Source organism: Talpa occidentalis, unplaced genomic scaffold (assembly GCF_014898055.3).
Source record: "Talpa occidentalis isolate TD23 unplaced genomic scaffold, MPIMG_talOcc4v2.1 talOcc4.16, whole genome shotgun sequence".
NCBI lineage: Eukaryota > Metazoa > Chordata > Mammalia > Eulipotyphla > Talpidae > Talpa > Talpa occidentalis.
Window position 1 is genome coordinate 17,987,277 of NW_023601653.1, and position 25,005 is coordinate 18,012,281.

The window sequence follows — 25,005 nt, forward strand, 5'->3', positions numbered from 1 at the left end:
ATCAGAATTTTTTTTTTTCAATGCTGGGTAACCCATTGGCAGAGTTGCTGTGTTTTTCCATCCAATTCTGAGCTATTCAACTATTTTCTAATAATGTTTACAATTCTACATACTTGACTTAGTTGATGAAAACAAATCAAGACCACAAACAGGCTACCACATAAAATCATTGGGTACTGAGATTATGGGAGGGACAGGGTGGCTTGGGACGGATGATCTCCTGACTAACTTCCAATGTGGTGTAGAAATTATTATACTTATTGAAATTCTATCAACCATGCAGACTAACTGGCTCACTTTGGTATAGTTAAATAATCTGGCTATATAAAGATAACAATCACGGTGACATTCCCTGGCATTTCACTATAATTACGCAATGACTTTTCACTATACCATCAGTTAGTGATAAAGTACTGATATTTCAACTCACACATCCTCATCACAAGTACTGGTCCCTTTCAGAACCATCGCGATGGTAGACGCCTGGGTAAAATTCGCACCCGTGACGATCACATTACTTTTCCCCAAGGTCGAGATCTTCTGTGGTTCAATGGACTTAATGTAGAAGACCTATTGGAAATAAAAGACAGAAACACGAGATCAAAGCGAAGAAGTGGCGTTGTTCCAAAAAATCTGTTTCTGTGCCGCAGTTCAAAGAAATCACTGGGAAATTACAACATTTTGCAAACACAAGCAGACAGTGTTTAATGAAATCAATGAATTCAAGGAAGAGCGCTGAAGAATCATGTCTCTCCACACGCGACAGCATGAGGTCAAACCAATTAGTCTTTGTCTCACAAGACAGTTGAAAATACAGTTGAAGAGTCTGACATTCTGTCTCAAGAGTGAGATATCACTGGAGTTTCATAACTGCTCGTTGCCTGACAGTCTCTGGAGGCTCACAATATAACAAAAGGAAGGAAAGGCCGTCCTGGGGTCCAGCGACCGCAGGCCAGTGACAGGCTCATCATTAAGTTGGAATAAATGTCATTCTGGAGAAATTTAGTTCCCAAGAAAGCAGGTCACAGTTTTTGTTTGTTTCAGTTAGGTACTTTGAAGCAAGTGGGATACTGCAGGGGGGAAGGCTTGAGAAATCAACCTGTTCAGTACCCTGATATCAAGTAGTTGGATGCTTCGATCACTGTGGCCAGCAGTTTCTCCTCTGTGGTTGACAGCTACCTCAGGGCCTGCTGGCAGACTGTTATAAACCTGATCAGGCCTTTCTCTATCAACAAAGTTTCCTTGGAACATCTGATAGCTGGGACTCCATCTCAGGTAGGCTTAAGCAACATCATCTCTGTTTGCAGTGTCTAATCCAGTTTCCCTCAAAAAAACAAAAACAAAAACAAAAAACAAAAAACAAACCACAACCCTACAGATTATGCTAAGCAAAATACATCAGAAAGAGAAAGATAAATACCACATGGTTTCACTTATATGTGGAATATAGAGACACCAAACACCAAACAAAGGGTCAAAGACAAGCAGATTTGAGGCATCAGGCTGGAGGCAGAATGGGGGGTGTGGGTGGTGAAAGCAGGAAGGGAAGAGCACCAGGGGATATGGTGATGGCTACAGGATGCTTTTGGTGGTGGGAGAACCACAGTGATGCCACCTCAGAGAAGAATCCTACACTGTCAAAAATTAACAAGGATGTAAGAAAAAGGCACTTCATTAAAGACATTTTTAAAATATTTATTTATTTATGCATACAAGCACTGGGGTACAGGCCAGATGTGTGGGGGTGAGAGGGTTTACTATAGGCAGAGTGGGGAACAGAAAGGGAAGATCGACTGAAATACACTGCTGAGCAGCGGGAGAGTCAGGAGAGGTCTGCTGTGCCATGTGGGTAGCTCCCTGGCCGGGGATTGAACTCATGCTGCAGTGGCTGCAGACAACTTCATAGGTTGCATCTTAACCCCTTGCACCACCAGGGAGGCCCTTTATTAAAGAAATCTTAATTTAAAAAAAAATCCCTTCATCTGATGACAAGAATCCCTTTCCTTTTCAAAGATGACACAATCCTGATTTCTTTCTCTCTTCCCGTACAAATGCGACCACCTACACTCTGATCATTGTGTTGTTGTTATTCCGTAGACCATTTCAGCAAGCCCATCTTCTTCTGCAATAGGCGGGACCAAGACAGGATCTAAGGTCCTGGCCAATATAAAGTCCAGCAGATCTTTAGCACGAGCGAATTTCATACTCACACTCTTGCTATTCTGAAAATGACCCCAGGTCCAGGGAATCGTGTGAAATTTGCCAAAGTCGTAAGTGCCAAGGGTATCTACTTAGAGGGCATCTAGGAGAAAGCCACTTCCAGCACCGGGGGAGCCATGTCCAGCACCTGCCTACCACCTTCTCCTCCAGGCAGCCTGGAGTCCCCTGCTATTTTGCATGTGTAACACTCACCCAGACGCCCTTCGAGGCTGCCTGCTCTGCAGAAGGCATGTTTAGCATTCTGCTCCTTGGCCCACGCAGGTGCTATATGGTAGAGCGGTCACCATCACTCATTATCACTATGGATTGGCTTTGCTGATTGAGGTAAATTCATCGTCAATGTCATCACAGCAATGATGCCATGTGACAGAAAATTGATTTTGTTGGCAGAATTTATTTCAATCACTTAGTAAAGGATTTTAGCCCTATATTTATAAAATCACGAAGGGCCTGAAAGGGTCATTTTAATTATTCTGTTATACTTGACTGCATTTTATGGGGGAAATTATCTGCAAGAGTGGTACTTGGGATGGGAGGATTAACCAAGACTTCAAGATAAATCCCCTGCAAATGTCAAGTGTGTGTTGTATAGCAAAAGGCTTACTCTTTGCTCTGGCATGGTGACAAGTATTTATTGAGCACCTACAGGGTCTTTAGGGGGCAGTGGGTATTTTAGGGGACACATGATCTCTGGGTGTGACGGGTGTCTATAGCAGCCCAAACCAGTCTGTCACTTGTTTTTGTATGGCCCGTGAAAAAACTATCCAAAGAATAATACTCCCCTGGCGTGTGAAAACACATAAATTCAAATTTCAGTTCCATAAAGATTTTTTTGAAACACAGCCACACCCTTTCATTCCCATATTGACTGTGACAGTGTTTGCACTACAGGTGGCTGTGACAGAGCCCATGGGCTCACCAAACCAAATGCACTGACTGCATCAGGGAGTCAGGCTTCTCAGGAGGGCAAGCTAGACTGTGTTTTCTGTTTTATGTAAATCTCAGTGCAACTCACATTGAGAGCCAAGTCAACATGTTTCCTAGGGGTTTTTTTCTTTCTAGATGGTTCTTCTAGCTTCTTAAATTTATACTGTTGATGTCTGCCCAAGTAAAATTTTCAAACACACCAAGTGAATGTTACTTCTCCACTCCCAGTAGAGGATAAAAACTAATGTCAAAAGACCTTGTTTAAGGGGGTTAAATGGCAACAAACCCCACCAGAGGACCTACTGCCTCACCTTAACATTTTATTCTCCCCTTTGTTGAGCCAGCCCCGCTACTTCAAAATGATTTCATTTCTAAATCTTATTGTTTAGCAAAGATTCCCCTGGTTGTGTAGGGTGGACTCCAGCCCTGGCCTGTCTCGTGAAAGCATGTGCTTCCAGTCTGCTTTCAAAGAGGGCCAGATTCGTTGTCCTTCATTTGCTGAGGGGAACATGTTTTAATCTTAATAACAGTTTGAGAGCTGCAGAAAGGACCTCATTAGATAATGTATATCAGAGGCAGGGAGAAGACAACAGCAGAGAGGGTGGCTATTTGGCTGCAAAAGCTCTTAGAAACATAACCTGTTCGCTGATAAGATCTTTGAGCATCTGGTACAGACAAAAGATGAGGAATGAGTGCCTCACAAACTGCGTCACATACTCAATATTTTAGCTCTATTTTTGCATTGTAATCACGTCAATTTACCACCTGACATGAATGGGCCCCACAAGCTGACACAATGAAGGGTTAATTTTAAAATTTAATTTAGCTTAATACAAAGACATACTTTGCTTACAGCCTCGCAGGGAGATTCTGCCCACATCCTCTGTCCAGGATTTCCTTACCTCAAATCAAAACACTGTCGACTATCACCCTCACCATCCTGTGTAGTCCAGAAATTAACCTCCAATAGTCCACATGCTGTCGGTTACATCTTCAAGACTTCTGAGTGCTTTTTAAAGGTTGCACAATTTTAAATTATTTGATAAAATGCCACGAGCTCTGGTAGCTCGCAAGTTTAATTCACACCCTATTTTGTATAAGAAAGCCCATTAGAGACTGGTTAATTAGGAAAGACACCCAGTTATTTTTATTTTTTTTAAACTAAGTCATTATAAGATATGGGAAATAGCACAACCACTAAGAAATAGTTATCTCTGAAAAGGTTTAAGAGAATTACTCCTGACAGTGAGAATACCTCTGTGAAGTTTGACATCAACACAATTCTAATTTCCATGACATTAATGGAGAAAATACTGCTATGATTGAAAAGAATATTGGAAGGAGGAACGTCAGAAGGCTCAGTTTATTAAGATGAAATTGTACTCTATTAATCTGTTGGAAAAAAACCCTGAATCTAGCAAAGCTCTCTGTAGGTCTGGACCAGTAAAACAGCTCTCAGATTTTTCACTCATAAAATTAGTTCAAATAGGACCGGATAAAAAGTCACACGGATCCAAAACCAGCTGGAAATCTGAAACCAAAGGACATTAAAGAGATGAAAGGTAGCACAACTAATTAAAGGAAAGTGTCCTGTAGGGCCCTACGGGGGTGAGTATTTGGTTCAGAATTATTTAACATCTTTATTAGTGACTGAGAAGGATGGGAATCATGTATTAATGAAATGGATAAACTGAGAAGAATGGTAACCAGCCGTGGAGATGGTAAAGTATAAAAGGGCCATGCTATGGAAAGAAAATAGCACAGTAGAATCCTACCAAAGAAAAATTTGAGAATTGAATGGAACAAAAAGTTTATCCATCTAATGCTCAATCCCCAGGCAGGAGCTCCTTCCTGGGGGTCCCTGGAACAGGCCCCAGGGAACTTGAAATGTAACTTCCAGTTGGTCCTAGCAAGTTAGAATGTCTGGAGACTTCCCAGGAGAAGGTACCAGACCAACACCCTGTGCTGACATTAAAGCTCACTTCTGTGAGGAGGGGACCCAAGGGGAACGTGGCAGGGCCCAGGATGGGTGACAGGGCCCACCACACCCACCCATCAGGTTTTCACTCTAAGTCACTGAACCTTCCAAGTGTGACTCCTCAGACTAGGTGACCAGGATGCCACAAGCAGGGCATGGACCTCTTCTCCAGCAGAGGCCCCTGCCTCCAGGTTACACCTCGTCACTTAAAATCCACCCACTGCTGAGTTTTAACTTCAGCATGAGATTCTGACCCCTCCATGCATCAATTTCCCATCTCCAGGTCCTGTGCTCTCCCAGTTTTAGAAAGATGCCAGCGTGATTCTCTCAACCTAACCAAAACCTTTCCTCCAAAGTTTCTGATGCCTAAAACACAACTTTCCCAGGCATCCGGGCTGGGGATCTTCATCCCATCTCACTTCTGTGTTTAAGATGGGGCAGACTCTGCAAGCAGAATGCCAAGAGAAGCCAATATCAGGATCTCCCACCCTTCCAGACTGACTTTTGCATCAGTATTGCTTGGTTTAGCATTTGTTGCAATCCAGTTGCGGTTATATACAATGTAGAGTAGTGATTAAAACTGCGGACTCTGCTATCAGACTTCCTGGGTGCAATTCTCTTGTATCTCATTTGCCACCATGTACCCTCCATAAGCCAAAATTTCTTTGCCGACGAAATGGTGAGAACATGTCCGCTGTAAGCATTAAACAAGGAGTTGTTTTGAGTTCGGGATATAGCACAGGCTCAACAAATATCAGCTGTCACTAATCAATTCAATATCTGGCATCTCATATCTTTCTGTCATACACACTCATGAAAATAAATCTTATTTTCTACAAAATATTTTAAGTCTTACGATGCAAGTTCCACGAAGGCACCCATTTTAACTGCTGATCTAGGAGACAGTAGATATTCAATAAACACTCTATGAATAAATGAACATTTGGAAGTGAATCCTCACAGCACCTGGCACAGTGCTAGGCTTATAGATGAAACTCAGCAAGGTAGATATAAAATGTAATTTCACGTTTAAAAGCAAGGACCCTCCAACAGTCATTTTGGATTGCCAGCGCAAAGATAAAAATACACATTTAGAAGTGGAGGAAGAAGCAGAGTAAGGGCAAGGAAGAGAAAGAACAATTGGAAAGTAAATTCCTCGAGAGCTGAAGGCACGGTTTTGTAAGGCTTATTACTGCCTTACGGCGATAAGCATATCACGAAGAACAACAAATATTAGAACAACATCATATCACAGATCTTCACAACCTTTCCTGGAGAACAGGAAAGAGAGAACAGCCATCTCTGCTCTCAGCAGGTGGAGGCACCAGATATAAGATTGTTAAGAAAAGGAAGGAAAAGAGGTTAGGGCCAAGTGTGGCGCAGAGACCGGCTTTAATAGCTGAAAATGCTTCTCATCCTAAGTGCAAAGACAGGTTTCTGAGTTTGTCCCCCTATTTTGATGATGCTTCTCCTTACTGCAGTCCCCCTTGGTAAATGACAGCACGTGTTTTGAGGTCAGGGTTGAGGCTGGGTCATGAGGTCATGAAACACTGTCAGAGCAATAGGTCCAAACTGGGACTGAACCAGAAACCCTATTATAGGTACCATGTATTGAGAAGCAAATTAACATATTTTTAGAAAAATGTCTTAAAGACATTTTGCCACAAAGTCAGAATTCTTAGGCCCGGTGTGTTAGGCCCTCCAGATGCAGCTCTGGGGTCATTTCAACCTTGTGTTCCAAGATTTCCTACGTCTTTCAGTTCTAGCCAAACTGAATTTCTTGGGATCTTTTGAAATGGATGCCTTGGAATTTTTGAAACCCACAAGGTTTTTGCTTATACTAGGCCCTCTACTTGGACTACCAGTTTCTCATGTCTGTGTGCTTCTCATCCTTCAAAGGTTGGCTGAACCGCCACCCATCAAAAATGTAACCAACCACATTGATTAAGTGTGTTTAATTGCCAGGCAGGAATGACTTAAGATGAGGTCTCAGGCACAAAGTGGCTCTCTAAGTTTGCAATACTTTCCAGTACTTTCCTATGTTAGCATTTTTTAAATCTTGTATTGGGCCTTCCTGTTAGCACAGGGTTTTTAAGTCTCAGCACTGTCAAGCTATCACCAGCCACTGCAGCATGAGTTCAATCCCTGGCCAGGGAGCTGACTCACATGGTGCAGCAAACCTCTCCTGTCTCGCCTGCTGCTCCCCTCAGCAGTGTATTTCAGTAGATAGCCTGTTTTGCTCCCTACTTTTTCTCTGGTGAATCCTCTCACCGCCCCCCTTGATACCTCTGGCCTATATCCCAGTCCTTGTATGCATAAATAAAAATAAATCTCTTAAAAAAGTAAATCTTGTATTGTTACTTATATGTAATGTAGAAGATTCTTGAAATGGACGGCAAGAGATGTGCCTGGCTCATTTGCGTTCTCCTCTTGATACCTATGAGCTCAGCATAATGGCACCTCCTACATATTTGATAAATACTGTAAGAACCACCAACCCAAGCTCAGTGCCACAGAGCCTAACGTTGTGTCTCTACCATTCACATTTCATACCCCCATGCCTGGCACATTGATATCACTTGGTGCATGTGTTGAGTGGGAAGATCCTTTGCAGGGAAGTTCTCAATGGCTTCTCTGCTAGGAAAAGAGTGTCCAGAGCTTTATTCAAGCCTACTCAAGGACCCACACTGGAAACCTGAATTTACACAGAATAATGAAAGGCAGCAGTGCTCAGAGCATGAGAAATCCCTGCCATGACAGATAAGACTGCAGTCCTTCTTAATCAGATTTGAGATTCTGTTCTGAGTCTATATTTAAAGAAAACATTTCATTATCAATAAAAAGTCTTTCCTCTAAATGAAGAAGGTCATTCACAGAGAAGCACTGGGGACAGATCTGGGCTTTTGTTTATTTTCAGCCTCCTCCTTTTCTCCCGGTTTCCCCTGCTCTTGTGACCCCAGTGTCAAAGGTCAGAAGATGCAGGAAAACAACACAGGAAACCAGAATGCAGTGATATTATTTTTTCTTTAAAAATTAAAAGTAATTTTAAAAGTTATTGCATGGACCACTACTCTGCAATAAAAGAGAACCAACTAGTGATTCATAAAATAACTTGGGTGGATTTCCTGAGAATTATGTTGCATTAAAAAGGTGAACCCAAAAAGGATCCATCTGGATGATTCGGGTTATTGAAAATTCTTGAAGTGATAAAATTGTAGAAACTGAGAACAGAGTGGTTGCCAGAGGTCAGATTGGGGAGGGAGAGGGAGGAAGGAAGTAGGTGTGGCTATAAACAGCAACTTGGGGGAGGCTGAGCTGATTAGCCCTTGTGTCTCCAGACTGTTGTCACTGTCAATATCCTGGCTGTGATACTGTGCTGTTGTTTTGCTGGTGTGACTATTGGAGGAAACCGGGTACTAGATAAATGAAATATTTCTGTATTCTCTTTCAACCACACGTGAATCTATAATTATCTCAAAATAAAAAGTTTAGTTTTCCCTCCAAATAATCCTGAAGAACAAAGTAGAAAGATTTATGCTTACTGATTTAAAAACTTATTACAAAGCCATAGTAATCAAAACAGTGTATCATAGACAAAAAGACAGATCTACAGACCAGTGCAAAAGGAATGTCCAGATGACTGGACCTTGCAAAACTGGATATTCACATGCAAAAGAATGAAGTGGGACAGGAGCTTACCTTAAATCATATGCAAAATGAAAGATAAAAAAATACATGACACTGGATTTGGCAATAATTTCTTAGATTTGACATTCAAAGAAGGGGCATAAAATGACAAAAAGCTGGATTTCATCAAAATTAAAAGCTTTTCTTCAACAAAGGATACAATCAACAGGGTAAGAAGGAGAACTATGGAATGAAAGAAAATATTTACGAATCATACAGGTGATAAGAAGTAGACATCCAGGATACAGAAAGAACTCCTACAACCAGTAACAACACTGCAACAGAACGATCTGATTAAAAAAAACGGGCAAAGGACTGGAATAGACATTTCTCTAAAGATACACAAACAGCAAACAAGTACAGGAAAAGGTGATCAACATCACTAGTCATTAAGGAAAAGCAAACTGAAACTTTAATGAAGTACCACTCTATGTCCATCTAGAAAGCTAGTATTAAAAAAAAAAAAACACACAAAATAAGTGTTGGCAAGAATATAGAGAAATTGGAACACCTGTACACTTTTGGTGGGAATATAAACTAGCAGCGCACTGTGGGAAACAACACGGTAATTCTCCAAAAAATTAAAAACAGAATCACCAATAGATACTGTAATTTTACTTCTGGATACATACCCAAAAGAATTGAAAACAGGGTCTCAAAGGATTTTTTCTACACCCACCTTTATATTTATATTTACAATGGCCAAAGAGTGGAAGCAACCCAGTGACCAATGATTGTTTACCAACCACTGAGTACACAAAATGTAGCACACACATACAATGGAATATTATTCAGCCTTAAAAAGGAAGGAACTTCTGAGCCAGCTACAGGGATGAACCTTGAGGACGTATGTTAAATGAAATAAGCAAGTCACAAAATGACAAGTTCTGCATGATTCTGTTTATAGGAGAATAGTCAAATTTCTAGAGACAGACAGAAAGGAGGGGCTGTGAGAGGAGATGCAGACAGGGCAATGGGAGTTAGAGTTTAATGGGTACAGAGTTTTGGTTCTTGGGATGAGATGTGTTCTGGCGATGCCTGGAGTGATGATTGCATAACAACAACGTGAATTACTTAAAACACACCTGAGCTGTACATTTAAAATGGTAAAGATGGCAATTTTGATGTCAAACATATTTTACCAAAAATTGTAAAAGTTGAAACACAAAACAAGAAGTCTACTTTTTAAAAGAAAGCCCCCCCGCCTCCCTGAGGCAAATTCCTGTTGCTGTACCCCAGTTTTCAACGGGAAAAGTAGCCTATCACTTAATAAAACCTCACAGACTTTAAAGTGTGCAGATATTGGCACATTGAGCTTTCTAATGCCTTTAATTAACTTCATAATCCATTTTGATTCACATTCCCTCTGCCTGTTACTTAATTCACCTAAAGTTACCATCAACTTTTCAGCAGTAATTAAAAATGTGCTACTTATTTGTATTGACACTTGACCTTAAATAGCAGCCAAGGGATAATTAAAGCCACAGGATAGTCATGAAATAGTCTTTTTAAAAACACCAAAACATGTCGCTTTGAATGCGTCTGCTCCCACTAGGCCCCAAAGTTATTGATAACAAGAACTTGGCCTTTTTTTTTTATTTTTTGCCATATAACAGCTGCTCGATTCGCTTCCATTGACTGAATAAAGCCAGCGCTTAGGTGTTCTCTTAGCCTCCAGTTCTGCCCATAAATGTTTACATTTCACATCTTCTCTTTTCAAACATGCATGCTGGTTGAGTTTGGTGATTATGAAGAAAATTGGAGGAATTTCCAAGGAAATTTCATAGAAAATAATCCTTTTTGAGAAGTAGAGAGATGTGCATGCATTATACATATAAGCAACTATTTTTTCAGCACGGTTAACTGCTGGCTAAGTCATCCCCACCCAGTAAAGAAAACTAGTCCGAATGAGGTGAGTTTGTATATTTGGCAAAGACCACTCTCCAACCGAACTCCCCAGAAGTGCCATCTTAATGTGTCCATTGAATTGCAACCTCCCCAAGGTTGTGTCTTGACTTCCTTGTAACTCTCCCCGAGTGAGGCACAAAGTCACCTTTATCATTTTACTCCTACTGGAACAAGATCATTTTTCATAATTACAGAATTTTAATTTCTTTTATGTGAATGTGCAGCCTTTGATGTATGGAGCCAATTAAATGAGACTTGCTTAAAAACCAGAGGTAAAAAAGGGAATTTTAGTAGAAAATAAAATAGGGAATTTTTAAAAGAAACCCAAAGTAGGAGTTGTTGTTGTCATTTAAAAGAGGTTTTTTTTTTTCATTTTTCAATAAAAAAACAGGGACTGACCTTCAAGCCCTGGCTGGTTCTGTTGCTCTTACTGTCTTTGAATCTTCCTCCTCCTCCTGTCTTAGAAGTTGCCCTTTTCTCACCAAGGACTTGACAGTATTCCTGAAACAAAGAACATCCCTTCAACAACCAAATGATGGGAAATTCAGAATCTGAACTGAACACGAAAGACAGGCTGGGACTGGGCGGTCACAAATACTTATTTTGTTTAAACCTTTTAACACTGAAAATGTCACTTTACCTGGTTGTTCTTGTAGTGAGAAGGTTCACAATGTGTGAAGGGGTGGATACACTTTCTGGCACTTTCACACCAAGCACAGCCAGTTCCGATGCATACTGGGCATCTGGCAACATGGAAAATCAACTTAATTCCTACATTTTTAGGAAAATGTTCATAGCCTTGAACTTCCCTCTGGGATGTGGCGTGGGAGCATTTAAAAGAAGAAAACAACCCCTGGACAGACTGTGTTGAATAGGGGACAGAAGGCAGTTCCTTGAGGCTGGGGATGGAAGGCTGACTTTGTGTCCTGCGGGGTGGGGGTGGCGGGTGGGGGGGTGGCACAGACCTGTGACTTAGGGACTATAACCACACCTGCAGGGGATTGCCATGGAAACCTGAAGCTGGGGTCACCTGCTGCCTCGATAAATAAAAGGAACCCACTAAATCTGTTTCTGAACCCAGTTCTGATATTCCTCTACCTTCAGGAAGTTTCCCTCTGGAGACTGATATCCCCCCCCCCCCCCCCCCCCCCCCCTCACTGGAGCAGTAACTACCTGAAAGATGCGAGACCAACAGTGTTGCCTGGCAAGAGGAGGAAACTGGGTGCTGGTGTTTGCTTTTAATCCAATTAAGGATGAACTGTGTCCACTAATCAAATGTTACTCATGCACCTGTTACCATGCATGAATAACAGGGGAGAACCTGAAAAGCACTTATTAGGATAATCGGAGTTAAAGAAGGGATGACAAAAGTAGAAGTCAAAATCAGTGGAACCCCAGCCCTGCTATAGCCAGAGAGGAACTAACGCAGGGAATGGGGCACAGTTCATAATTTATAATGTCCTCAAGAAATGCTGTCAGAGTTCTGATATTCTGGCCTATGGCAACTGCACTTCCCTGGAGAGGAAGTGAAATGTTTATCTGGCCCCCTCTTTGTGCTAGAAGCAGCTCCGTGATTTGCATTCCCATCAATAGCCCTCAGGTGTGATTACTATACTAAGTGCTTTGCTAACAGGAAGCAGGCACCCAAGGAAAGGGCACTTGCCCTCTGGGGAGCTGTGGGTCTGAGGTCTGACTCTTAATTACCTAGTTGTGGGACCCAGGGCAAGTCACTTCCTCTCCTCTGGCCTCTCACAATGGGGGTTGGGAAGCTGCTTTATCTTTGCAACCCCTCTAAGCTGTAAAATTCTACCTGATTCTCCCTTTTCCCTATTTTATGAACTGTGGCTTTCTGTAACAAGCTTGGTATTGGTATTTTTTCCCCTTCTGAATACATTGTTGAAAAGAAACACCTGAACACCCTCTTCCTAAGTGCTGCAGCAAAAAGCTGGGGTCCAGGGGTACCAGTTCCAGAGCTGCAGAGGGGCTCCCCAACTCAGCTGTGAGTCTGAATTCATCCCAAAGAATCACATTTGCTATCACCCCATCAAGCACACACCACTGAAAGAACTGAAGACTCACTAATCCAGTTTCCTGTGTTTTCCTGGGAACTCTATTCCTTCTTCCAACTGGAAAAAGGGGTAAAGTGGGAAACCATTTCCCGTATCCTCTTTAGAAGCAAGGAGTGAGGTGTGGCCCTAACTCGGGGGTACATGGTTCAAGCAGGCCAAAGTGGTACAAAGGGCAGAATTTGGATGTTTTGTGTGTGTGATGCAAGTTCGTCCCATCCTTCCCCTTGGTGAAGGAGTTGCCCTTGCCTCACACTCATACCCTCTCCTGCAACCCAAATTCCCAAAGTCATCCTGATCAGTGGAGAAGCTAGCAGCACCCCTTCTGCTGTACTTACTCAAGGCTACCTCTGCTCTTGGGGAATGGACATCCCCAGTGGTGGCAACACTTCAGCACCCCGGGTTTGTGCCTCACTGCTCCCCCTTCTAACGAGGGCTTGAGTGAGTGAGCTGAGCTTATTAGCTCAGTGGCCCTCCTATCTCCCATTAGGCCACGCTCCAAAAGGCACTTTGGAAAGTTCTACTCCCCAAAAGAGTTCTTTAGGAAACTGGGGAACAAAGCAAATAAATAAAACCTACAAGAGAACATTTAAATTTCAAATAAAAATCTTACTCTCTTAATGATGAGCAGTTGGTAAAGTTGAATCTTTTTGATAAATGCCAAGAATCGAAGGAGAAATTCGCGCTGACAATTAAAACATCTGGAGCAGAGAAGGGGGGGAGAAGTCATTTATGGTGGAGTTCCACTACAGTCAAGCAAAGCTGTAAATGCAAAAAAATCAATATTTTTGCCTCCTCTGCCTAGAGTGTGGGGGTGCGCCAGCTGTTCGCTAACATTTTAGTCGGTATGTGGTTCCTTCCCCTTGGGCCATTCGCGTCAGGCAGCCAAAGTGCACAGCACAACCTCCAAACCGACCAGGGCCCACCTCTCGTTCCAAGCCTCCCATGGATAATCACTAGGAAAAAGCCATTTTACAGCCCATTTACATTCCTCTTCTCCCTGGATCACTATCTCAGCTTGTAATTGGCCACAGCATAAGAATAAAACAAGTCACCGAGCAAGAAGTGCCTAGAACATAACCAGAACGTTTGAAAGGAAATCCTGCACCTTCACAAAAAATCTACACCACATATATTTCCTTAACTCTAAAGTTGTGGTTCCCGGTTGGGACCCATGGTTGTCTTGGAGTCCACTGTGATCTGATCTGTGATGAAAGTTTTCTTATTGGTTTTTGAAAACCTCCCCCTGGGTTAGAAAGCCCCAAAAGAATAGTGAGAAAAATAAAAATTGTGCTACATCAAGCATGAGAGAAAAGTAGCATTTGTTGATCTCTCGCTTGCTCTCTCTCTCTCTATCTATATATACTCTTAGCAAGGTGATTCCCAAGCCCAGAATCACTCGCAAGACTAGTGAAGATTTCAGAGCCCTGATCTCCAAGTGGGGACCTGGCAGGCTGGGAGCAGGTTTGGGACACAATGGTTTGCTGTCCCTATGGAACGGCTGTGGACGGCCTGTTTATGGGCCTTTCTAGCCCTGGGACAGATGCCAGGCTGTCACCCACTTTGGTTAAGATCGTCTTCCTTTTAAGAATTAATGGTCTTGGTAGATACTTTAAAAATGAAAATCTGGACATGACAGGGAGTTGGCCTAACTGTTGGCACCCCTAATTTTCTTACTGAATTTTTTCTAGTGTGTGATTCCAAAATTCTGAGAACCCTTGCTGTTAGGTGCTTCTTGAGGGCAGTAAAATTCATTCTGAAAGTTAAGAGGTGACATAAAATCCTGCTCCGGTAGAGTGGGGACGTGAGAAGTGCAAACTCTCTGTTCTAAAGACAAGGAGCCTTGGAGGGTTTGCCTGATGTCTTGGCAAGAGCATTTGAACAGACACTTGACAGAGGTCAGGAGAAGGAACAGGGGTAAGCAGGAAGTGACTCAGTGAAAAATACACATCGGTGGAATCCACAGTCTCCAGTGGTGAAAACCAGCAGAAGCTGCACTTTCTTGAGTATCGACCCTGCACAAGGCACAACTAGGAATGACTTGAATCACAAGGAAATGACTCAATATGGTCTCTGCTCTGGATTTATAGATTCTCTGGAAGAGATAAAATATCTTAGGTGAGAACCTGAGAGCCCAGGCAAGGGAGCCAATGAGTGCCTTGAGTTCTAGGCAGCAGAACCTTGATACCTGGGTATCAAGACTAGGGTGCCTATGAGGGTGACAGGGTGCTAGAATAAACAGACTGGTTAGGGCAGAAGCAGAAGGGGCAACAGGATTTGGTGAAAGGGACTTATCATTGACTTATGATAGGTCACGGACAAAAGTTTGGCAATGGTGCCTCCCTGGTGGCGCAAGGGGTGAAGCACCGCACTGTGAAGCAATCCGCAGTCACTGCAGCACGAGTTCCATCCCCGGCTTGCCAGGGAGCAACACACACGGCAAAGCAGACGTCTCCTGTTTCACCCGCTGCTCCCCTCAGCAGTGTTTTTCAGTCAGTCTGCCTGTTCTGTTCCCTATCCTGTCTCTGGTGAATCCTCTCACCCCCCGCACCTCTGGCCTGTAACCCAGCTCTTGTATGCATGAATAAATAAATCTTAAAAAAAAAATTAAAAAAAGGTTTTGGCAATAGCAGTTGGCAAGAGGTTGGAAAGAATGTGTCTGCTCTGAATGTGTAAGACATTCAGAAAAGGGCAGGCAAAGGGTTGGGTGCAATTGATGGTGGCTCTAAAATCCGACAACGAGCTTTTACAAGGAGATCTCAAATACTTCAGAAGCATATTTTATAGGTGAGCAAGATCTGCATGCTAATGACCAAAATTAACTAGCAGCATATCACAAAGGCTGCCTCGTGTGCACAAAGTAAAGTGGAAAATTGAAATAATTTTCCAAGCAGTTCAGATCCAAACTGTCACATGAGCCCAGGGGCACAGAAGCATTTTTTAAGCTCAGGTCCCGGACTGTCATGCATTATATCCTCTTTGGAGGGACTGAGGATTGATGGAGTAAAACCAGCTCTTGCCACAAAACTCAGCTCCATGAGGATCCTCACCTATTCTGTGAGGCCTGGGCTGTTCACTCTGCTCGTCTTTCTCACCCAAAAGGCTTGTGAGTCCTCAGTGTACGCTGCGTAATTCCTAACCCCGCTGGAATCCATCCACTTCTCCCCATCCCATCTGTCTCTACCCCAGCTCTCACTGACATCCTCATCTGGACCAGATCACTGCACCAGCTCTCCTATCTGAGCTTCCAGAACAATTGTTCCCTCCTCCAGTCCATTATCCCTGCAACCAGTCAACAAATATGTACTGACTGTAAGTGGCTACTTTGTGCCTTCTTTGGTATCCATTTGGTATCACTGCTTTCCACCTGTCCCAACCCATTCACCTTAGCCACATAACACCTCTGGGCTCTTCAAAGTTCTTTCCTTTGCTGGTCTCTACAGGGAACACTGCTCCCCTTCTTTGGTTGAACCCTTCTCCTCCTCTAGGAAGCTTTCCTTGTCCCCCTACCACCTCCCCAAGACCACAAGGTGCCCTTTTCATGAGCTACCCGAGGCATGCTCTGTCCCCCGCACTGTAATGAGTTCTTTACTGGTCTCGGTCCCAAAAGGCTCATAAATGCCACGCGCAAAAACCAGGTCCATTTTGGGAGGCGGGGGGTTGGGGAGGGGTGGTCACTGGATCCCCAGTGCTCAGCACAGCCCTGACACGTAATAGAAATTCAATAAACGTTTCCCATAGGAATGAACGCATGAACTTGAGTGGACAGAACACTGGCTGTTCTATTTTCTTGTCTCACCAAAAGCACCCCCAGCTTGTCAGATCTTCTGTTATCTGAAACATTTGGGCTTCAATGCCCTCTAAATTTACCCTGACCCCCGTCTAGTCCCATGTGACAGTGAGGTTCTGCATGGGATGAGGGCAACAGAGGTTAAGCAGGACTAAGAAGAAAAGCAGGAAGCAGCCAGTAGGGAGACAGTGAATCTATAGGGTGGGGCTATTCAGATTCCTGGCATCCTGGGTAACTTGAATTCGAGGTTCTCTTGTACTCTTCACTTTTTTTCTTTTTGTACTCTTCACTCTTAAGCAAGAAAGGAGAAAGCAGCACACTGACCTCTGTGGACTGCCTTGGCTGGGATGCTGCACCAGCATGTTCCATTTGATTTCTCTTTCTCCGTGCAGAGCTCCTCGTTCTTGTCCAGGTTCAGCACCTCGCACTTTGAGCATCTCTCAGAGAAGCTCCCCACCACACTCACCAACGTCTGTGGGGGGAAGAAGATTCAGGAACCATGTTATTGTTTCTGCATCATTTCCAGCCAGCCTAGAGCTTTAACTCACCCTTTGACCAGCCATAGAAGGAGAATTTCTCAGATTGCTGATGTCAAGAAAGAAATGTTTTATTGGCTACTTGATGTGTTCTTTTATGGAGCACATATTCATATTCTCAGACAGTTTTTCTGCTTTGTATTTCTCTTATCAATTCTTAAGAGCTCTCTGTGCAGTGCAGATATTAATCCTTATCTGTTATATTTCTGACACATAATGTCTCCTAATCTACTGTTTGTCTGGCAACTTTTGTGTGTGGTATCTTTTATTCTATATGATGTGGGGTGGTTTTTTTTTGTGTAATCAAATAGAGGGTCTCTTGTCATGGTTATAAAGTAATTTCCAAACTCTAGCTTATAGACAAATACAAAATTGTTCCACCATCCTGACTTGATTTTTTTAAACTGCTATCTTTAATTCATCTGTAATTTAATTTTATATAGAGAGTGAGATAAGGGTCCAACTCTATTTTTATCCAGATGATTAATCAGTTATGTCACAACCATTTACTAAAAACAAACCCTCCCTTCCCCAATGAACTGAAATACCACTTTTGACATACATTGATTTATCACAGATCTTGAATCTATTTCTGAACTCTGCTTTGTTTCAATTATCTATTGATCTACTTCTGTTCCACTGTCATCAAGTTTTTACTACTGTGACTTTAAATATGTTTAACATCTGAAAAGGAAAATCTTATTCGTCTTTATTACTTTTGTAATATTTCCTAGACACCACTCTTCCATATAAACTTGAAGATCTTTTTACCCAAAGGGGGTAAGGAGATTGTGAATCTGACAGGAATGGTACTAGATAAATGCATTAATTTAAGAAAAACTTCTATCTTTATGATAGTAAGTATTGCTACCCAAACCCAATTTTTTTTTGGATTTGTTTCTCTTTGATCCAGGGTTTACTTGATTTCCCAGATGTTGCTACATTTGTCGTGACTTAATTTCTCATTGCAAATGTTATTAGAGTTAAAGAAGGAAGTAGCTGATGAACTCTGCTCCTAAAATGAATACAGGTTATGTTTATGGTCAAACATATGACCAGGTGAGAAGACTGTTGTGTGTGTATGAGAGGACGCAAAAAGAAAACCTTTCTACTGTTTGTCTGGCAACTTTTGTGTGTGGTATCTTTTATTCTATATGATGTGGTATCTTTTATTCTATATAATTCCGCCAGTGAATTAGCTAAAGGAATGAGGCAGTCAATTCTCTTGTTGAAAAGGAAAATTAAAGGAATATGGCAGAGGTGGGCCCCTTTTGCACCAGATGCATGAAAGCGATCTGACTGGAAGGCGGGCTGAGCAGGGCTGGAGGCTGGGAGTAGAGGAAGTGCTGGCATCTATGATGAAGAGTTATTGTTCCAGACAACCGAGGTGATTCTATCTTCTATTATACTTCTGACCTCCACCTAGACTTTGTCCCCCACCAGCTAAGACTCCTGTCTTTTATTCTCTAACAAGTTTGCTAAGTCCATTCTAGTGGGACACCACCATCTTCCCATTTTCGATAAGTTCTGTTTCTGGGTCACAGAACCCTCTGGGAAGAAGACAAGTACTTACAACTTTCAACTAGACTGAAGCTCTACCACCTCCTGGGGACTTGGGCGTAGTAACAAAGTCCAAACCATCCTCACTAACTCATCTTCACTAAATGGATGAGCTCTCATTCATGCTGCCTTCTTCCACCCACACATCTTAGCATATGATTAAATCACATAGGACCCTGTATACATGTCTTAAATTTTACTACTCAAACATCCTAATAAAAGTATCAGAAAGTTTAAGATCCTATTTTCACCAGCTATTTTATTTATCTTTCCTTCCAGTTCTCACATACGTTTTTATATACCAGCAATCCTTTCATATATTTATGACATAAATATATGACCAAACTCTTAACATGGGCCAAGTGATATACAAAGTATTGACTACTTCAGTGAACACAACATCTATAATCCTTGCCCTCAATGAGCTTCTAGTCAATATATGTATGGAAAATTCCACTACCTCAAAACTGGAGGGCCACATAGTATTAAGAATTCACTAAGAGATGATAGGAACCCAGGCTGAGGCGATACTGTGGAAACTGACAGAACTGGAAGACTCGGGATCCCTTACAGAGGGGGCATGGAGCAGGACTGATAGTGGGGCTTGTGGGTATGGAGGATTTTTGTGAGAAAATGGATGGAGATGCTGGCTACTGAGATGGGACACATTGAGGGGAAGGCAGACTTTGGGTGGAAAAAAAAATCAAGATTTCATTTTCAGATGTGTTTAGTTCAACATACTTGTGTGATAATCCAGGGGATATGGCAGTTGGATATGGGCCTGGAGCTGAGTGGCACACTCTGGGCTGAAGATAAAGAAGACACAAGAGGGCCTCCCCAGTGGCGCAGTGGTTGAGCGCTGGGTTGAAGCTGCCCGCAGCCTCTGCAGCGCCAATCCCTGGCTGCTCCCCGGCCACCAGAGGGGGTCACACAGACCTCTCCTGCCACCCGCTGCTCCCCTCAGCAGTGTACCTCGGTCCTTCTGCCTGCTCTGCCCCCCGCCCCCAACCCGGGCTCTGGTGAATTCTCTCACCCTCCTGCGCTTCTGACTGTACCCAGTGCTTGTACAAATAAATGAATGAATGAATGAATGAATAAATAAATCTTTAAAAAAAAGACACAAGCATATAGATGGATAAAGTCATGGTAATGGAGAGTCCATGAATAAGTACAGAGTCAGAAGAAAAGCAGCACTAAAACTGGGCCTTAAATAATTGCAATGTGTAGAGTCATGCAGAAAAGGAGGCAGGCAGGGAGCCTGAATTATGGCTGAAAAGAGAGAACATGGAGAAGATGTGGCATGGAAGGCAATGGAAGGAGAAGGTAGCCAGGTAGTTGAAAGTATTTTGTATGATGCAGATGATACAAAACTGAAAGCCTTGGCTTAATAACCCCAACCGAGGAATCTGTACCATCTTATGAGTTCTTTTCCTGACGTTAGCTGGATAAAGAGGAAATGATGACACCAAGGGTCAGGAGAGAGAGAAAGCATGGATGTCAGTTTACTGGCAATGTTCCCAGGGCGAAAACCCACATTAACTTATTTTCCTTAACCACTCCCCTTATTACCAAACAGTATTCGAATTCTATAACTGCTACTGTAATGGCATCGGCCTGCTTATGGTTTCTTTCAAATTACGTCTTCAGAAATCTAAGCCCAGACTAAGTTTTTCAGAGTGAAAATATTTAAGATTTTTAAACATATCACCAAATTGCTTTCCCAAAATGTTGTATTAGTGGGCACCGCCAACATTAGCTGTTAGCGTATCTTATCACTTTAACTTGCATTTTCCTTGATAATTGGAGAAGTTGCACATATTTCCTTATCTATGGCAACTCTTGAAACATTCCCTTGTGAGAATATATCCTTTTGGCCACTTACTGTTGATGTCTTGATATTTTCCCTTTGAAGGTCTCCTGGTTGAATAGCTTGCAATTAACATTTTGCCTATTGCAAACATTTTCCTAGAGTAAGTGCTTTAGGTTATTTCCTCTTTTTGTTGTATGGATTTTTTTTTTTTTAAGTAAGTCAAATAGACAAGGGCACTTAACATGAGGATTCACTAAACCAGCAGCTGCAGTTGCTGCAGCCCTGTCTTCAGCTTCATGATGTTTCCATTGGCCAAAAATGCACTAAATCATCTCCAAATTCAAGATGTTCAGCAACCAATGGCCAGACAGAGTCACCAGAGACAGAGCCCTGAGTTCATGGCAAACATGGTGGTACTAGCCAGGGGAGCGGCCTTCTGTGTTGCTGTGTGGACAGTATATATATATAGCAACATGAGCTGGAACAGATAGGCAGAGTCATCCCAAAGGGATGGAGAGATTAGCGATCCCCACAGTGGGTGTCACACTGAATTATTTCAAAACCAACTCAAATTGATGCCATATAAAAACAATGTCCCCACTGAAATATGGCATTATTGAGGAAATAAAGTATATTTAAATTTTTTTTAAAAAGGTAAGTCAAATATATGAGTATTTTCCTTTGGTTATTATTAACATACTGTATTACCTCAGAACTAAGAAAATTACACTTTCAAATTATCTAATACTCAAGTCTATTTTCTGTTCGTTTTCCTATTAGCTTCTTATGTGAATTTCTTAATTAGTTTACATATTATTTTTATATTTAATGTAAAATGTGAATTAAAATATGTTTTCATCTTGGGTTATCTCAGCACCTCCTATAATTCTTTTGTTTCCACTTATGTTATGATCTCTGATCTTTAAAATGATCATACTTATTGCTGAGCTTTCTACTCTGTTGCATGGGGATATAGACACACACACACACACATAAACAAATAAAACCAGAATGCTAATTTTTTTCAAAGTATATATTGGATATCTTTGACCAGTTCCTATAGTCAGGATGAATTTTATATTCATTTTAAGACAGTTTATTAAAATTTTCACTGGGATATCTGGACATATTCAAGGTATTTTTCATCTCTTCCAAGAAAATACTTGTGCTTTTATTATTTATGCTTCTGATTTTAATTGATAGTTTCCATATTATGAATTATACAGTTTCCCTATTATGAATTATAAACAGCCTCAACAGACCACTGCCCTAGTGCCCCACTAGCAAACCGCTGTGAAAAAGAATTGTTCAAGACAAGTTATTGCAGAACCGAAATTACTACTTTTGGTAGCTATCTTCAACATGTACTTCTTAGTAAAAATGACTTCAAAATATCAGGTTTAATCTCAGAGTTTATGCCTATTTCTGTTGTTTTAAATGCATGGAATCTCTTATTAATGACATTTTGTAACATGTGGTAGGGTTACTGATATTTGAATATTTATTGACCATTTAGCACTTCACCTTTATTAATATAGTTTTAAAAGCAAATATATTTAGATTTTGCTGATATCCAACTTCTTAAGATTAGCAAATCATGATGTTTTTTACTTTTTTCAGTAATTATTTCTATTCCTGTTTCTTCTATTACTGCACTGGAAAATGTTGCTTAAAAATGATTTTATCAGTGATGGTGAAATTCCTTGTTTTCATTCGGATTTGTAAGAGCTTTTCTTATGCTTCTCCTTTAGAAGCCATGCTGTTCATGAGAAACACTGTTATTCCTCTTTTTCCTAGTATAAGCCATTCTTACTACATGTTAAATGTCCATATTAGTATACAAATATAATTTTACATAATGCAAAATGGGATCTTGTCATTCATCCTTTTTGTGTCTGTCATACAGATTTCATTTTTCTTTTTTTACTTATTTCTTCTTTCCCTCTACCACATCAGTTATTTCAAAATGTTTATGATCTAGTACAAATTCGTCCACATTTTTCTACAACGCTCAAAAATAATCTTATAGAGACGTAGATACACAAACATATTTAGGGGTTTTTTGATCACCGTAAGAACATGTAATATATACTTTTCTGTATCCTGCTGTTTTTATGCACCAAAGCCTCATGGAAATCCCTCCAAGACAATTGGAATTGCTCTATTTCTTTTTAATGCCTGTTCCGTAATGAGGATGAGGATATACTGTCTTCTAATTGTTTCGTGCAAAGAGACAAAGCTTCTTGGGAACTGAGACTTTATATTGCATGCTTTTGAGGGGGGGCGGGGTCACCTAGGCATATGACGGGCAGTTAGTCAACAGTCCTTGATGCAAGCTAATAGGAAGAACTGAGAAAAACCATAAACTACCATCTCTGTGGGTCTGGGTCAGGTCAGATATTACATAAAGATCTGAGATTTTCAGATAAGTTATTATGACCATAAGTACAGGAAATATTTTGATATAATATGTAGAGTCAGGCATCTTAGCAACATGATTAAGATAATCAGACCAACCTTGGTTTCAAAGGAGAGCTTCATTCAAATTACTAATTCTTATCTCCTTTACCTGGAGGTGAGCTGGAGAGTGAGGTAAGGTTGTGTGGGAAGACTCTAGCGGGATCACCAGAAACCAGTGGGCTCAGAACAGGAAAGAAAGCACTAGTGGTTGTTTGGGTGGTAAGCATTTTTGGTAATGTTCCAGACTAGAGAAAAATGTTGATTCATTTTTATGAGTGAGCCTAATGACAGGTAAGCAAATTGTGTGTGTTATACTTTTTTTACGTAGTAAGCAAGTTACTTTTCCTCACTACATTTAGCTGAAGTATTACCCTCAATGTTTCAAAGTGATAAAAGAAAAAACCTGACACAACCTTAACTGCTTATCAGAATCCTGGGTGCATTCAAGGGTCCTGGCAATTTCTACTATTCTCTATCAGCACCAAAGTCAGCAGCTATTTTTCAGATTAAGAGACATAAAAATCTGGACACACCTGTTCTCAGGTGTCCACATGTCTTTTTCACAGAATCCCTTCACTCTCACTCAGGAGTGGTGGAGGTTTGGATGAAAACTTTGAATTCCTTTTTTTTCTCCTAGCCTCCCCCCGGCCCCCAGCCACCCCCACCAAAGGAAGACACCAGAAAGTAACCTTAAATCTGTGAGTTCTGATCAGTTATGACTTGAAAGTTTGATTCTTTCATTATTTATCACTCATTAAATGCTCCAGCTCTCCTTTATTAAATGTTAAATCATCTTAAGTGGTATGGTTCTTGCTATTTGAAATGGCAAAGTGTAAGGGAAAAGAGAAAGTAGCCCATTTCTTTGTTAATGTGGCATTCAAGTAAAACAGAGCAAGCTCAACAGAGAAGTCAGCTGGCTGCGGATGGGGTTGCTGCCCAATAATTCATAAAACAAGAGCCGTAATTAGAAGACAATGTCCTCTTATAGCACTGAGACGCAGGATTTCCTTTCTCGCAGAGGGCACGGCTGCTCATCATGAGTTAGACAGTGTTTGCATATGCTCACTGCTTTTCTTCCTCCTACCGGAAGACAGGACTGACGTGCTGCCCCCGAAAGAGCCACTGGCTTCCCAAGGGTCCCCACTTGCACTATTCACTGACCACCTGTACTTAACACTACTTGAAGCCATGTTCCTAGAAGAGTTGTCAGGAGGAGCCTGAACACATAAGGAAAAGGAAACAAAACAAAATTCTACACGTAAATCCTACTTTGACTATGGGTCTGAATTTCCTTTCCTCTTTTTTTTTTAATCCACACATGTTTCTATTTGAAGTCTATCTCTTTAAATTCAACTAGAGAGAGTCATCTGTAGCTCCACAAGGTGGCAAACTCCACAAGGTGGCAAACTCCACAAGGTGGCAAACACCACAAGGTGGCAAACACCACAAGGTGGCAAACCCCAGGAGGGCAGGCCCCCATGTGTCTCTGTCTTGCTCTGTTATATGCCCAGCTCCTTGCAGGGGGTATGGTATCTGACAGGCGCTCAACAGGCGCTCAACATTTACTTAACTAATGAGTGCACGCTCATAACTAAGTTTACTCCATGGGTAACGAGGTATTTTGGTACACAGAAGGAAGTTAGCATCAATAGTGCAAAATGAGACAAAAGAGATGAATTAAAATCTTCTTCTTACCTTCGCTCTATTTCTTCGAATTAGTTGAATTTGAGGACAATTTTTAGCTCCAGATGAAATATCCAGCCAATTTTCTGAGTTCCCAGAAGGTGAACAATCTTTTTTAAAAGTACACCTATCAAAAAAAAAAAAAAAAAAAAAAAAAAGAAAAGAAAGGGTAACTAAACAGCAGTCTCAGAGAAAGCATTAGCCAAAACTTTCTCATCTGAGGCTTTAGCACAAAAGGCCAGGTTTTGCAGAGTAATTATCGATTTGAGCAAGAATAGGAACATGATGCTAAAACCATGAAAAGCAACAGGAAAACAGCAGTGTTTGTCTCTCCCCCCTCCCCCCATCATATCGAGGAGCAGAGAACAAGCGTGGACAAC

At 41.6% G+C, this 25,005-nt stretch overlaps 1 protein-coding gene across 2 annotated transcripts in view; it reads right to left on the reverse strand.

The window, feature by feature from the left end:
• Positions 1–25,005, reverse strand: part of PLXNC1 (plexin C1) — a 142,200-nt gene that overhangs the window by 61,321 nt on the left and 55,874 nt on the right. For both annotated transcript variants that reach the window (XM_054696129.1, XM_037513862.2), the window contains exons 5-10: positions 24,638–24,752; positions 16,901–17,048; positions 13,400–13,487; positions 11,361–11,463; positions 11,120–11,221; positions 431–570 (exon numbers count right to left, since the gene is read on the reverse strand). In XM_054696129.1, the coding sequence (XP_054552104.1) occupies positions 431–570; positions 11,120–11,221; positions 11,361–11,463; positions 13,400–13,487; positions 16,901–17,048; positions 24,638–24,752 (696 nt within the window). The remainder of the gene's footprint in view (positions 1–430; positions 571–11,119; positions 11,222–11,360; positions 11,464–13,399; positions 13,488–16,900; positions 17,049–24,637; positions 24,753–25,005) is intronic.